A 15,770-nucleotide genomic window follows, 5' to 3' on the forward strand; every position below is an offset into this window, starting at 1 on the left:
CAGGGGAGGGGAGGGAAGGAAGAAAGGAAAGCAGGGGAGGGGAGGAGGGAAGGAAGAAAGGAAAGCAGGGGAGGGGAGGAGGGAAGGAAAGCAGGGGAGGGGAGGAAGGAAGGAAGAAAGGAAAGCAGGGGAGAGGAGGAGGGAAGGAAGGAAGGAAAGCAGGGGAGGGGAGGAAGGAAGGAAGGAAGGGAGGAAGAAAGGAAGGAAAGCAGGGGAGGGAGGGAGGGAAGGAAGGAAGGAAGTTGCAAAGATGCTGAGGTGAGGTGAAGCAAACATTTCTGTCACATGTCTACTGCAGTTCAGAGCTACCTGACACATAGAGTGCTGCCCCATAACTCATTTCCAGAAAACAAAAATGAAGGCAGGTCCAAAAGGTAGAGATGAAGGGGGCAATATCTGAGGGAAGCAAAGCCGACTCTGAGGAGAAGTGAATCTGAGTATGGGTGCCAGGGTGGCGGTGACTTGTGGAAAAGACGGCCGAGGAAAGAGGAAGCCAAGGATCTCTAAAGTATGTCTTGTCACCTGCGAGAAATAATTCTTTTATGAGTAGCCGGGTGTATTAACAGTTTCCTGACTTGTCTGTTCTCCTGTTCAGGTATTTTGTGCCAGACACTCGTTCTTTGGATAGGATTGGACCTGCTTAGACTCCAGAATAGTCAGTGGTGCATCTCTTGAGTTAGGCCTGCTTGCAGTGCTCCTCACACAAGGTTAAAGCGTCAATCCTGTGGTTAAGAGAACCTGGCTCTGGAAAGTCCTGGTCTCATCCTTCCTAAATATATGATGTGAAAAATGTCATCTTGAAAAGTCCTCATTCTCTAAATGAGGAACTGGATAAAGCTAATAATATGCATTTCCAGGAATGTTTGAGTATTGATGGGGATGACATGTGAAATGCTGGACTTTAGTTGCTGATTTCTAAAATAAATAATAAAGATGATATGCATGATTGGATGTAAATGGCTGGTATGCATACAGGTAAATGTGCATAAAAGGAGACTGGAGAGATGGCTCAGCAGTCAAGAACAATTGCTGGTCCTGCAGAGGACCTGGGTTCAGTTCACAGAACTCATGTGATGGCTCACAACTATAATTCCAGTTCCAGGGGACCTAACACTCATCTGGACTAAGTGAGCACGGCACTACAGGTATGTGCATATATATATGTATATATATATATATATATATATATACACATTTTTACATTCATACAAAAGACACTCAAGACTTGATCCTAGCTTTTAGAGCAGTGTCTTACATGCTGGAATGTAGTAGCGAAACCTGTCTGTTGAAATCTTGTTTCTCAAGCTCTAATTTATGCTCCTGTCAAAATTACAGAGAGGTGGGGGTTGAAGAGATGCCTCAGCAGCTAAAAGCAGTCACAATTCGAGCTTATTACCTGAATTTTGTTTGCTTCTACCCACAGCTCACGTTTGAAGCAGGATCGTCCTGCTGAAATTCTAGTCGCTCAAGTGAATGAAGCTTTGTGTCTGGAGACCTCAGATCCAAACAACTCGAGTTTTTGTTGGTCCTGACTTCTAATACTGTGCACATCTTAGTTTATTCTCCGTAATTGCTAAACACACAGATTTGTCCAATCTGCTTGAGTATTTTACAAGCTACATCATATGAAGATATGAAGATAAGAAATCAAAAGCTATTTTTTTTGTTTTGGTTGTTATGAATGTTCTTGAAATCACGTGGCACATTAGTTTGACAACCAAACTGCCACGGACAATACACCTTGTATTTGTTGACTTTTCAAAGGAAAAGAAATTTTTTTCCTTCCTCGAGGTAATGACAATATCAGTCTTATAAAACGTTTATTTATCCCCGATGATTTATTTGCTCCATCACCACCCAGCCTGTTGCCCAAACTCTCTGGCCTCCACCAATGGGTCCCTTTAGGAGACAGCCAGCGGTGGACTTCCCTCTCTGCACCTCACAGCAATCACTGACCAACTTCCTCACCGTGCTAATGAGCTTTTACTCTAGGCTCACCCAGCTCTTGTTGGGGTGCTCAGTGGTGTCGTTTACAGCTTATTGAAAAGCGAAAATCATATCCTCAGGAGGGCGGACTGCGAGCCTGGAAGGGGAAAAATACAGTCCCTGACTGGGAGTTTCTTCAGCATTGAGAGCTGCTCGAACACTTACGAGGAGACTGGGGAATTTCCCCAATCTTCCCCCCACCCCAGCACCCAGGCTGAGGCTGAGGCCAGAGCCAGCCTAGAGAGATGCTGTTCCGGAGGGTTTGCCTCTTCAGCCACTGGGAGGCCTCTGCACTCCGTTCCCCGGCGCCTGGCTGCGATTACTCACTGGAGCAGCGGCACCAGCCTTCCACCAGGGAGCCGGAGCTCCCGCCCTCCTCCCCCATCTGCAGCCTGCTGGCTCCCTCTCTCCCTCTGTCTCACTCACTCTCTCTCTCTCTCTTTCTCTCCCTCTCGTATCGCAGCACAATGAAAGCCTGTGTTTCGCCGTGAGTCCGAGGAGCGGGAGTCGGTGTCAGGAAAGCGCTCGGAAGGGACCTGAAAGAGAAAGGAAAATACAAGCGACTTTTTTTCTTCTCCCCCCCCCCCAATCTATAACGCGAAGCATTACAAGAGATAGAGCCACATTGCCTTTGGGAGTCCAGACCCTCTGAGGCACTGGCCCGGCGTGGAATGTACAAAAGTGGACAGAAAAGTGGCTGGACATGACTCGGTGCAATTTGCTGGAAGTTTGTAAGTTTGACCATCGTTTGTAAATTACTCTCGGAAGACTTTGTCTCTCTTGATACTGTGTTAGAATAGAAGTGGGGGGTGAGGAATTAAAATTAAGTGGGAAAGGGGGAAATGTGTTGAAGGAGCTCTCTCGGTAGCCAGCCACTTGAGCCTGCTTTCATTTAAGACTAAGAAACCTAAGAGGGGATCGGGATTTTTGCCGGTGATTGGATTAGCTTGAAGAAAAGAGCATGGTTCTGAAGTCCAATTACAGACGTTGTTAAGACTGAAAAGCTGTCTTCTTTGGGGAGAAGACTGCATCCTACTCTACCCCCAAGAAGGAGAAAGCACCAACACCGGAGGGAGAGAAAGGGACGGAGAAACCAACATAGTCTTCCTGGATTTCGCACAGTTTGAACATGACTTCAGAAGCCTTGGGAAACAGTCCTGTTGTTTATTTTTTAACCTGAGTAAAAGTGAAGGCTGCCGGTTCATAGCCCCCGGGAGAAATGTGTTTCTCTGCAGAAACACCCCTATAAATAATTTCCCGAAAAAGCGAGGTGAGGGGGAGCCCGGATCTCTATTAATGACTCTTCTGATTCCTTTTGCTATGTGCTTCTGCTTCTTCCTTGACAATCCCTGAATTCTTGAACGGTCCCCCAGACTTTGTGTTTACTAAGTACCTAGAGGCTCTTGTCAGCCTGGTAGGGGAGAAAAAAAAACTACCAACTCTGTCCAACTTCTCCTGAGCTGTCAAATGCAATTAGAGTAAGTTGATCAGGGTTTGTTTCCAACTTCCTCTCTCCAATTGGTTTCTAATCTTTCTCCCCACCCTGTTGTTACTCGCTCCCCTCCCCCACACCTTCTCCACTGCCTCCCCACTCTCTGAAGACCCCTCCCCCACACCTTCTCCACTCTCTCCCCACCCTCAGAAGACCTCTATTCATGTGGCCCTGAACACTAAAACCCGCTTTGCCCGCAATAGCCAACACCAGCCTCTTGCACCTCACCACACCAGAGGCAGTAATCATTGTGTCCAACAAGATGGGGGACACAGCGCCCCCGCAGGCCCCCGCAGGAGGGTTGGGGGGGGCTTCTGGGGCGGGGCTCCTTGGAGGGGGTTCAGTCACCCCGAGAGTGCACAGTGCCATTGTGGAACGCCTGCGGGCTCGCATTGCTGTCTGCCGACAGCACCACCTGAGCTGTGAAGGACGCTATGAACGTGGTAGGGCTGAGAGCTCAGACCGAGAAAGGGAAAGCACCATGCAGCTTCTTAGCCTGGTCCAGCATGGCCAGGGGGCAAGGAAGGCTAGCAAACATGCTAAGGCTACAGCCACGACTGCCACCACCACAGCCCCTCCACCGCCCCCTACCGCCCCTCCTGTGGCCTCCCAGGCAGCAAGCACAGCCCCACCACCTCCACCAGACTATCACCATCACCATCAGCAGCACCGGCTGACCAGTAATGATAACGGTGGGATAAACCGAGAGCAGCAGCCGCCAGCTTCGACCCCGGGGGACCAGCGGAACTCAGCCCTGCTTGCGGTAAGGCACCTGGTTTTCTCCTATGATTCTGGCTGTAGTCATGTGGCCTTTTGCGAAGGTGGTGGCTGTCTTGGCCTCGTATGGACTGGATGGCCATGAAGAAGGCCAAGATAGCAGTCGCTCAAAAGCCGCTGGGTATGCGAATGTGGTTGTAAGCTCTCACTGTCAAAGCCACCAGGGCTTGCTCATTGTCATTGTCCTACACCCAAAGGGTGTTCCTCGAGAGGTAAGAGCCTGGGTTCTCCAGAGGCTCACAGTCTAGTTTGTGAAAGAAGACCTTACAGCTGGGAAACCCTTGAGAACCCTGCTGCTTTACATACTGGCTCTGATTAGGCCCAGGAAGACATTCTTTACTTGACAGGAACTTAGTTCAGATGACCTGTTCATCTTGCTCCATGCCCCTTCCCCTTCTGTGACCTTTCCCTGGAGTTAAGGGGTGTCTGTGATTGACTATTACATAGGTGTTCCCACAGTTTTAAACAAAAACATGAGGAAAATACCTCACAGACAGATACTGCAGGAAAGCTTGGGAAGAGGACTACCAGGATTCTCATAGGCTCCCACCACAGGCCCCAATTCAGTCTTTATTCTGGACCCTCCAATTAAGGCTGGGATGTCCCAGCACTTGTGGAAGAGACTGACGACTGTTTACCGTAGTTCTAGGAAGCACCTTGTCTTTAGTCCCTACTGGTAACAGCACACCAAACCCTAAAGCCTGAGTAATTTTCTGACTGGAAGTGCTTCCTCAGAGGCTCAGACAACAACCCCCACCCCCAAGCACACACGCCACACAGAGCAAAGAGCTTTGAGTCATCAGTCTTGGTCAGGTGACCCCCTGCTTGTAGTGTTCAGGCTTCCCACACACTGCTCTGCCATGAGCCTTTCAGCAGAAGTAGGAAGCCAAGCCCACAGGCTTCTCCCGCTAAGCTAAGAGGTTCTGTGACTGCTCCCGGGACAACTGCAGTCAGCCTAAGCCAAGCCTGATGAGAGACACCCGACAGATCATGGGCATGGAAGCCCCAAAACATCCAGAAAGCCCCAAGGAGGGATGGCACTAAGAAGCTCCTGAGGAGGAGAGGGCCTGTTCCAGCCGGCCCACTGCTTCTTCCTGGCTGCTCTCCCCATGTCCTTCGTCTGTGGTGATTCCCATAGTTCCCAGAGCTTTCTGTTCTTCCTCCCCAGAAGGCAAACATTTTTCCTTGGGCCACCTAGAACTGTGACTCTGGGTCCCCCAGATCCAGATGAAACTGCTGTCTATAATTAAACTGGCCTGGGCTTTATCCTTGAATGAAACTATTCAGTTTGTATTCGTTTCTAGGCCTGTATTCCTCTCTTGCCCACCTGCTCCATCCTCACTTCTCCCTGGAATTCCCAGCTAAGGGGAAGTTTGTCTTCTGAAAGAGGGGTGCTGGGGAGAAGAAAGAGGGGGAAGAATGAGGTTTGTGTGCATGTGCGTGTCACCAGCATCTGCAGCCAAAAGTAACTAAATGCCTTGATTGTCCCCAGTAAATTTATAATCTGTCTGCAAGTCTCCCAATAATGTGGCTTTGTGTGCTTCAGAGTCTCCTGGTGAGTGCTTCTGGGGATGATTCCGAGAGCCAGGCACCCTGGCCAACCCCAGAGGGGAAGCCTGATCTGCCCTGGGTGCCAAGCCTAGAGAAGCCCACAGGGTGGACTTTTCCTGCGGCTCTCCCTCCCAGCCTCCTCATTTCCCCCAAGGCCTTCCTTGGTTTTTGCTTCTGTCCCATTGGGAGGAAAGTTGATAAAGTTCTCTTTCACTGGAGTGTTACAGGATGCAAAATGAAACCAGCTTCAGTGGTTCTTGTAACTTTACATACGTTCGTAACCTTGCCTGAGGTGTCAGAGAACAAAGGCATGGTGTCTGGCCTTTCTCCACTAAACAGTTTGCAGTTGCAAAAGCTGAAGGTGTTTGCTGTGCCACCCTTTCCCAGGGACTCACTTTTCTCTCTCCCTCCGACCAACCAAGTCTGAGATAGCCTCTAGCTGGAATACCCTCCCTGAGTGTAGGCATGAAGCCAGGGGTGGCGGGGGTTAGTGTACGTTAGGTGAGGAGGTGACGTCTCCGTTCTCATGCTCACCCCTAGATTAGCCTGTGTGGTATCCCAAGGGTTGCACTGACACCCTTTTGTAGTTACTGGGTCGCCCTCTGTACTTAAACTTTTCCATGTGAGGCTCTGTTTCTTCCCATGCTACTCTGCTCTGAGAGGCAAGTTCTGCCTAAAGCTACTGCTGCTGCTGTCTAGAGGGGAGAAGGACCAGACATTCAAGCGTCTCGTCCAGAGACTCTCACTTTGCTCAGACACCTCTCGTGTTGAGAGCGATGTTAATAATCTCAGAGGACCTCCGCCGAGATTGCGTGTCAGAATTCTTAATGTTATTGCATAGGCAGATTTATGTGGTCTGGCTGTGTTGAGTGTAACACTTTGCTGGCTAATGTGTATGCTATAAGTGCCTGCGAACGCCCTTTGGAGAAGGGGAAAGTATTGATCACTTAAGTTAAAATACACGTGGTGTACCCTGGTGAAGTTCTGTAACCAGCACGTGCTGTGCGGCAGTGCCTTGGGCATCGTCAGTACCGCTTCCCAAAGAAAGGTGACAGGACAGCTTCTGCTCAGAGGGATAAGCTTGTTTCTGAGGGGTGTTCTATGCAAAGAGGATATACTGTCCGGACTCTTTAATAGCCTGAGTGTGAAGAACAATGCAAGAAGAACCTCTAAGTCAGTTCTAATTCTGTCCACTTGAGAGCCTAATTCTGCTACCCTTGCTCAGCCAGTTTCTTCATTTAGCTCCAGTTGAGGGGAAGCCCCATTTCTGTAGAGACTGCAAACACAGGGCCTCACAGAGGGCTGGGACTGTGGGGCTCTGACACCTTTCTAGCTACTCAGAGATGGCTTTACCACTAAACTACGTTCTGTTGAAGTTTGTCTGAGTCTTCAAATGATCCGTGAAACTCAATAACCACTGGTTTATGGAGCTGTTAGGTTAGCATATCCATGATAATTATTAATCTTTCCCTCTTGCCTGAGACACACTCTTTTTCCGTGGCATGGACTCCTGTCGCTAGGCTGGGCAGATGAGTGGTCTCAAGCCACCTTCTGCTTGAGCCGTTATCTTTTCTCTAATGTGCTATGGGGGAAAGGACCAGAGCAGGAGCTCATCCCTTGCTTTGGTGCCTGGTCACTAACCTGCTAGATGACAGAGGAAGGCACTGGGTAGTCATCTGCCAGACAGAGATCAGCTCATGCCGGAAAGCACATGGATCAATGAGTGCTTTAGGGATAGGCACTGGGGGAAAAAGTAAAACAAGCCAGAAGCATTCCCAGCAATGCTGCCGCTGAGCACTGGGGATGACTGCAGCTTCTCCGTGATTCACAGGATCTTCTCGGCTTTCCCTTGTCTATTTTAAGTGGTAAAATCCCTTTTATTCTAAACAGAGGGACCGGCCTTGTGAAACCAGGGCTGTCAGGAGAAAGCCAAAATAGCTGTGTATTTACATATCTCTGAAGACTCAGGGAACACTACTCAAAGTGGGCCTTGCTGTGACAACTGAGGTGTCTTTCAAATGTACCCTTTATATCTCTGCATGGACCCAACAAGCTTTGGCAAGGTATGTCCCCCCAGAGTGTCTAAGGATTATTAGAGAAGTTGTTTACACAATTGGGATAGAAAAGTTAAATATTTTGCCAACAGCATTCTTAAATGCCAGTTCTTAGTTTAAGAAAGTCAAACCAGTTAAATAATTGCCCAAGTCCCCAGGTGTCTTGGAAGCATCCAGTGGACCAACTCAGGGTTTCAGGGCTGCACAGGGAGAGAAGGGCACATCTGGAAGTCTGGGGCTAGGGGTCTACGTGAAAAGTCTCGCTGGGAGGAGACTGTTTATATTATTTATTTATGCAGCCACCCTTTCCTTCAGAACAGACCCATTTTGTTTCGCTGCTCTAGGACGAAGCAATAATGGCAGAGTTTTAGGGCCTCTCCACCTCACACAAGTAAAATAAGGCCGCAGTGGAGAGAGAGCCCGGGACACGTGTTCTTTCAAATACTGTCAGAAAGCATGCGCTAACGTCAGAGTGACGTCATGCATACCCCGGTACTCTGCGTTTCCTACAGCAGTCGGTGCTTTCTAGGAAACACTTCCATTACTAAGTACTACTCACCAATTCATGCTCAAAACACTCATCAAGGTTTTTCTCTGACTGTGGCTTCTCTCTACCTCTAAACAAGTTTAAGCGCTAAGTTGTTAAGGTTGGGGGAGGGGCAATTCTCAAACATTCTTAGACACAGCAATTAAATATCACTAGGGTTGTGAGCATGGCTAAGTGTTTTCTAAATTTTATCGTTCATTTTGACTCTTAGCATTTTTATTTCATTTAAAAAAAAAAAGAACAACTGGCAGTAATTCTAAAACTTAAAAAACAACCACCCCGTTTTTCTGTGCACACAGACCCAGACTTTCTGAGTGGATTCTCCCCCACTGCCTCCTTCGTCCCAGCCCCTTGCGTGTGTTCAGCATTCACAGACAAGGCCATCCATGTTTAATGAAAACAACTCTAAATGCCTCCTCCTTCATTTTCATGCTAATTCCCTTCACACTCCAGCAAGCTCTGTGGGAGAATAAAGGAATGTGGCTAAGGACACAGCCTTGCTGCCTTCGCTCCAAAGGAGGATCTCCCCTGGCATGCTGAGGACACAACTGCCCTCAGTCCAGTGGAGGATCTCTGCCTGCCTGGTGATGGGACAACAGAACTTCCTAGCTTTCCCAATGGCCTAAAACTGAGGGAAACAGACCCAAAGAACCCAGGGAGCTCCCTCTACATGCTTCACAGCACCCCCAGCACACCAGGTTAAATGGGTGGCATTTGTCCTGGATTAGAGACGAGGACCCTAACACTAAGATAGGCATGATGGCTCATGCCTGAAATTCCAGCAAACAGAGGCCAAGGCAGTGGAGGGTTACCAGGAGTGTGAAGCCAGCCTGAGCTACATTAAACAGTTCCAGGCTAGCCTGGGCTACATTAAACAGTTTCCAGGCTAGCCTGGGCTACATTAAACAGTTCCAGGATAGCCTGAGCTACATTAAACAGTTCCAGGATAGCCTGAGGTACAATGTGCAACTCTGTCTCATAGGTCCAACAACAATAACAGTTCCAGGCTAGTATAGCTAGTATTATTAACCAAAATAACATGGTGCTGAACACAGAAAGTAAACGAAACATGAAAACTGGGTGAGAAAGAGTTTCAAATCTAGGCCAGGGAAAATCTTACAAAGAATATGACTAGCCTCGGGGCCTGTGAGGGACACAGACACTAAGCATGAGATGAGGTGTGGACTGCAGGCATGTGGGCAGCCATAAAAGTTAAATATTTAGGAGCTAGAGCAGGGAAGTGTGTGGTTGAGTAAGCAGTGCAGGGAAATGTGGGGTTCAGGAACACACTGAAAATGCCAGCAGTGTCATGAGAGCCTGGTCAAATATGGAGCCAGGCAGGAGCAGAGGAGGCCAGAGCTATGAAGCAACACTAATCCTTCATGTGCTTGAAGGCAAGCATTGCCTTTCCCTTCAGCAGCCTCTTCTCAGGGCACACAGCCTAAGTGCTCTGTTCTACGAGCCTCAAGTCCCCAAGGCTGCTTAATGCTTTGCTGTTTACACACTTCTCCATCCATCGTGAGTTACATGCACGGCACACACGGCCTTCAGAGCAGAGCCTTTTCAAAGCTCGCTGGCTAGATGCGAAGAGAAACTGAAAGAACTAGAGCTCAAGCCCCACCCCTCTCCAGACTTCCCCGGGCCTCTAGCTGCATGCAAGGTCTGTCCTGTCAGTGAGCTGTGCTCTCCTCATAAGCAGGTAGATTCCTCCAGGAGCTGAATTGTTGTGTACCCTGGTTTGAAAAGATCTTGTTGATTAAAAGAAGCATTCAAAAAATTTTACAAGACAGGATTAGGGATAACAGTTGCAATGTACTTGATTTCAATACAGATAGGTGGCTTAGAGTTCAATACAGATGGGTCTTTGTTGATACCTTAGAGTTCAACACTGTCCTCCATTCAGCCCTCTTTTACAGGGTATAGAGAAGGAACAACCGAGGCAAGCCAGTAACCCCCCCTCTCTGATTCACAGCAAGGCTGGGCTCCGTGGGCTACTTCCAGTAAGAGGTCTGTCTCTATCGTCTCTGACCATTCTGGCTGACAGTAAGGGACAGATGTGAGACAACAGCAGCCTGAAGAGAAAGTTTACATAATGCTGTATGAGAGCTGAGGAAAGCCAGAGGCCAGCATAGTCAGTCAAACCACTGAGGGAGCAGAGATGACAATGAGCCAGTCTCAGCATGAATGCACTTGTGAACACGCGCGTACACACACACACACACACACACACACACACACACACGATAGTTCTTGCTTCTTCATGATTTGAGCAGAGGCTTAGAAATCATACATCAGAATGTGGAACTGGGTGTTTTCTGGAGTTTAAGGAAACTCACTATTCTGTGGCACGCACAATGCTAGGTCTACATAAACAAGCAATTATAGATAGTTTTCCCCTTAGAACTTGTTAAAGGTGTGTGAATGGGGTTGAAAATCAAATGTTAAGGTTGGATGACTGAAGGAGGGAAGTTAACAGAGCAGTTAAGATGAACTTGGGATCTAGGGTAAGATGGCCCAGGTTTAACTCAACCATGTTGTGTCTTCCTGGTTAACTCGGTTAAAATCTCCTGCCTCCATATCCTTAGAAATAATGATAACAGAACTAACTAAACACCAGGTCTTTATTAAATGAGTCAAATGTGCAGCACCAAGGAGAGCCGCAGTAGAATGTGACTGGTAGTACTCGTCTGAGGAAAGACATGCGTGAAGAAGCTCACGGAAGCTTCCACATCCGGGAGTGCGAGAGACGTTCAGTGTTTGCTGAGGTTAGCGCAGGGTCCTGTGTCACTGTTCCCCTCTCTGCTTCAGTTGGCATCATCGTCTTGGCTCCATTTCTTTGTTGGTTGGATGTAGTTAGCATCCTCTTGAGTCGTTGAGAGAAAGACTGAACAGTGCATTGGTCTCAGTTCCAAACTTGACTGGAGTTACCTTCTTGGCTGTGTGCTTCTAGCGTACATTCTGAGTCTCCATTATGCCGGAAGAGGGCATATTTAGTGAGCAAATGAGTTATTTCAATTGCCTACCAAGATTTCGAGTCCTTTGAAGGGACTAGCCTAAACTTAACAATTTCACTAAATTTTTAATTCGAATTAGCAAATAGTTCTAAAAATCCTGTCCCAGAGTTAAAAAAAAAAAAAGATGGTTCGAAGGCCTTTGCTGAGGAGAATTTGTGCTTCCGCAAGCAGATTCTTGTCAAGAAATTCGTTACCTCTGTATGCAAGTAAACAGGCAGCATGAACCGGCCCTCAACCCAACCTTGAGCAGTTCACATTCACACTTCTCTGTCCTGATGCAGCTCCTGGTTTTGAACATTTGAACATTCTCTTTGCTCAGTGCCTCCTAACCTGTGCCTTTCTGTAAGGAACATTAAAAAAAAAAGTTGTTGCCAAAATGTCAAAGCAAGTTTAGTTCTGGCAGCTCTTAGCCTGAGCGAGGGGTGGGGGGTGGGGCGTGGGGGTCGGGGGGTCGGGGGGTCGGGGGCTGATGCAGAAACGATGACAAAGGAAAGAACGCCCCGGCTCTTTGGTGGATGATATACATGCAAGGATGGTTTCCTGCTTCTAAGGCAGAAGAATGTGGTCAACGCCATGTGTCCTGATTGTCTGATCCTGTTATTATGTAAGCTGGGACCCCAGTTACTTTTCTGTAAGATAACTATGCTTACAGAATGCAACATCAAACTCAGATGGGTTTGTTTTGTTTTATTCTTATTTTTAGTGTTGTTCTTGTTTCCTGAGTCATCCTGACAGGTCTCTGTGGGACATGGAATCGTTATCATTGTGGTTTTTAACTTTCCCTTCTGCCAGAAACAAGGCTGAGTTCCATTAGTGGCTCTTACCCTACACACTAACAGGTCTCTCCCATGGAAAGCCCAACACAGTGAATCCCTTGTTCTTCAATACTTTTTCAGGTACTCCTAATGGATTTGAGCAGAAAGCTCATTACCTGGCTTAAGAAAAAAAAGTTGAGGCTAACGAGATGGCTCAGTTGGTAAAATTCTCACTGCACAAGCATGAAGACCTGAGTTCTGTACCCCAGCAGCCGCACTGCGGTTCTCCTGCTGGAGAGGAGAATCCCAAAAACTCACTGGCCAGATCTCTAGCTCACATGGTGAGTTCCAGTGAGAAACTTTATCCCCAAAAGCAAAGTAGATGGCATATGTAGCCTGCACGTCTTCATGAGCCCCTCACGAACATAGGTTCCTTCTTAGTCACATGAAGTTAAAGCAGAAGTGTGCTAGCAGATCTCAGGACACGCAGAGCAATCCGAAATAGTTAAAGTCACGACAACCAAGTAGGATACCAAGAAGTAGAGTGTAAGCAGATCAGGGTAAGCTGTGCTGGGCCTTTGGGATGGTGATGGCTGGACTTAGTATACCTAAGCTTGCTCATTCAGGGGATCTCTAGAATCTAAACTATAAAAGTTAAAGCATTCTTAGGATAAGCTAATGACCAGTCCAATTTTTGGTTATAGCCATGGTTTACCTAAGAGCTAAACCAGCTACGCTTGGCATGTCTGATTGCCGCACAACACCGTGTAATTTAGACACAGCCAAACATGTCTGCTACTATTATCCCATTCTAGTCTCACAGCAGCATGGAGAAAGCCCAGCATATAGACACGAGCACAAACAGGAAAGAGCGGCAGCCCTCCTCACAGCAACAGAAGCTACACTTGAGTCAAAGTTTGGGTCCAAGTCCCAAGCATTGCAGCAAAGAGTGCTTCCTCTGCTGGGTTAGAGCCTGTGCACGCGGATCTGTTTGCAAGCTCAGTCCCCCAGAGAGAAAGTCTGAGCTGTCTTTGTGCTAAATTAAACATTGGTTTTCTCCTTGGGAACCTGATCTTCCATAGGCCAGGCAACAATATCTTTCTGAGAGAGCCCCAGCCAAGCATTTCCCGCAGGAACACACTGGCTGGGGAGCCTTTTCACTTGCTGTCTTCTCAGTTCATGTGAGAGTGTGATACGGGGAGTTGTTTTGTCTAACTGGATCCAGAAGCCCTCAGAGCAAAGACTCAGGCTGTAATCCCTGGTATAAGGCTGTCGTATGCTGCTTAACATATAATAAATGGAAATGGCTAGAGAGGCAGCCAGATGATGCGGGATTACGTGCCCACATGGAAGGGGTTTCCTTATGTCTCTCCCCTAAATCCTGCTCTCACAACATGCAAGGGAGTGCGCTACTAGCAGAAGCTCTGTTCTTCCCTGTTTTATCCCATCTCCACCCTGCCTGTCCCCCCAGAGAGCTAGTTCATGTAGCTCTAAAAATAGGCCGCTAGGCTACAATTTATAGACCTGTATGAGCCTGCAGAGGAAACAGACCGAACTCTAGATGAAGAAATTAAAGCCCATTAAAACACAAAACACTAACAACAACATTAGAGATAGAGGAAAACACAGGGCTTTTCGCATCCGTTTAAGGCTACATGAAGTGTTGTTTATCAAGATAACTTTATAAACCATGAAAAAGGTAGCAGTAAAACTTGTCATAAACATTGAAATTCTGTTGGCAGCAGCAGCATGGGACTGGAAACCTTTCTTTAGGGTGGGTGTTAAGTGATCATACAATACCCTCGGTCTCGCGTAGGTCTTTCCAGTGGTTCTTTCCCATTTGTAAAAAGAATGGTTGCTGTTTCCTCCGTCTAACTATGTGACCTCGTGACTTGCTTTAACCAATTCTAAGTGACAAGAATGACATCTGCCATGTCTGAGGCTGTCCTTGAAGTCCTCTTGGAACAGAGACCCAAGAAGTTGGGCCTAGGCAGGAGACTGCATATCCACATGCAGAGAAGGCAAAGTGCCTCTTTTGCAAGAGCACCACTGTCCTTGAGTGACCAAACCCCCGTCCTCCCAGCATTCCCTCAGCACGACCTGCTAGAAAAACCAGACCTGCTAGAAAAAACATGAGAAATTCTGCTTGGCTGCACTGAGACACTAAGTTTGGGGTGCCTTATAATGTCAGGAAGGTTGACTGAATCAGGGCTGGAAACCAGTATAGGGCAATGGCTGCTGGATTTATCCATGCTTTTGAGGACACATTACTTTAAGATAATATTACACCCCTCAAAAGGTTGTGAGTTAAATTAGATAACACTTGAAACCAGGAAACTGAGCAGGTGGTCAGCACAGTGCAAGGCTCATGGCACAGGTATGCTTACCTCACCTCTCCTTTGACACCCTGCTTTCCTATCATATGCATACAGGTTCCCCTGGGCTTCCCTAGCTGACTGTTCTTTGGAACATCGTTTTTTCCCTCCTTCTGGAGGATGGCCTCTCATTCCTCCTAACTCCCAGATTTCCAGCATTCTTGTTCCGCTCCAGGGGTCACATCTGCCTTCGGTAGTCTACTCTTAAAATAGAAAAGGGTTAACCTCATAAAGATGTCACTCCCTCTTACTGTTATGCTGCCCTTGGGAGACTCAAACAGCATAGCAAATATATACGTCCGATGTAATTGCATTCGATCCTGGAGGTCACTGAGGACTTGGTGAGCTGGGACAGAATACAGGGAAGAAACAAATCCCGTCTTTAAAAACATTCTTCTCGATTTCCACTTGCTTCTCTGTAGGAAATTACCCCAGTCTGCCTGCATGCCTTATTTTAACCTTCACAATACATGAGTACACAAATGAAGGGAAGGCTGAGTGCTATCATATTAGCCCTACATGCTGCCTGTATTCATGGTGCGGTAACAGTCTAGCCTGGAAAGCATGGATGCCAACTAGCGGTGAAACTTAAAGACCTTCTTCACGGCATTGGCATTGACTTCTATTGTTATTGCTATGATTATTACTGTCATTATCATTAAAACAATAAGAAGACCTGGTAGGTGGCTTTGGTTACCACTGAGGCCTGCTTCAGTGATACACTTTTGAATACTCCCTGCCTAGATGCATTTTATTTCTTAGACTTTAGTATCTTCAGAATTGTTTTTATTGAGGAACAATTTAAAAAAGAGTTAATAAAGATGGTTATTATTTGTTTTAAAAAAAAGATGTTGGTAAAGAGAGTCCAAAGTAACCTTAGCGTCAAGCTCCATGTCAGGAGGGCAGAGCCCAGCAGTGCTTAGTGCAGGGTGCTTAGCTTAGTGCAGGGTGCTTAGCCCAGGGTGTCTTAGGCAGGGCAGACAGGGAGAAGTACTTTGTTCAATTTGTTTGCTGCTGGAGCCCTGGTTTCCCAACTCCACACCTATCAACTGTACTCACTGCATTTCTGCAGAGTACTGAGGATCCCGGAGCTGAGTACCACCAGTACCACCGTGAGATGATAGCATGTCATGCAGAATATGAAATGAAATGTGGGGCCTTCCTTCTCAGGAGCTGACGGGTGTTCGAGTGCACACATCAGTCCCTCCATCTGTTTGTC

The 15,770-nt window shown here is 47.4% G+C and overlaps 1 protein-coding gene across 1 annotated transcript in view; it reads left to right on the forward strand.

Moving 5' to 3' along the window:
* Window positions 1-2,347: 2,347 nt before the first annotated feature.
* The window catches only part of Maml2 (mastermind-like transcriptional coactivator 2), a 320,193-nt gene continuing 306,770 nt past the window's right edge, over window positions 2,348-15,770 (forward strand). Inside the window, exon 1 of the mRNA XM_087564114.1 lies at window positions 2,348-4,241. Coding sequence (XP_087420240.1) covers window positions 3,741-4,241 — 501 coding nt within the window. The 5' untranslated portion in view covers window positions 2,348-3,740. The remainder of the gene's footprint in view (window positions 4,242-15,770) is intronic.

The sequence above is a fragment of the Rattus norvegicus genome, chromosome 8 (assembly GCF_021556685.1).
Source record: "Rattus norvegicus strain SHRSP/BbbUtx chromosome 8, alternate assembly SHRSP_T2T, whole genome shotgun sequence".
Classification (NCBI taxonomy): Eukaryota; Metazoa; Chordata; class Mammalia; order Rodentia; family Muridae; genus Rattus; species Rattus norvegicus.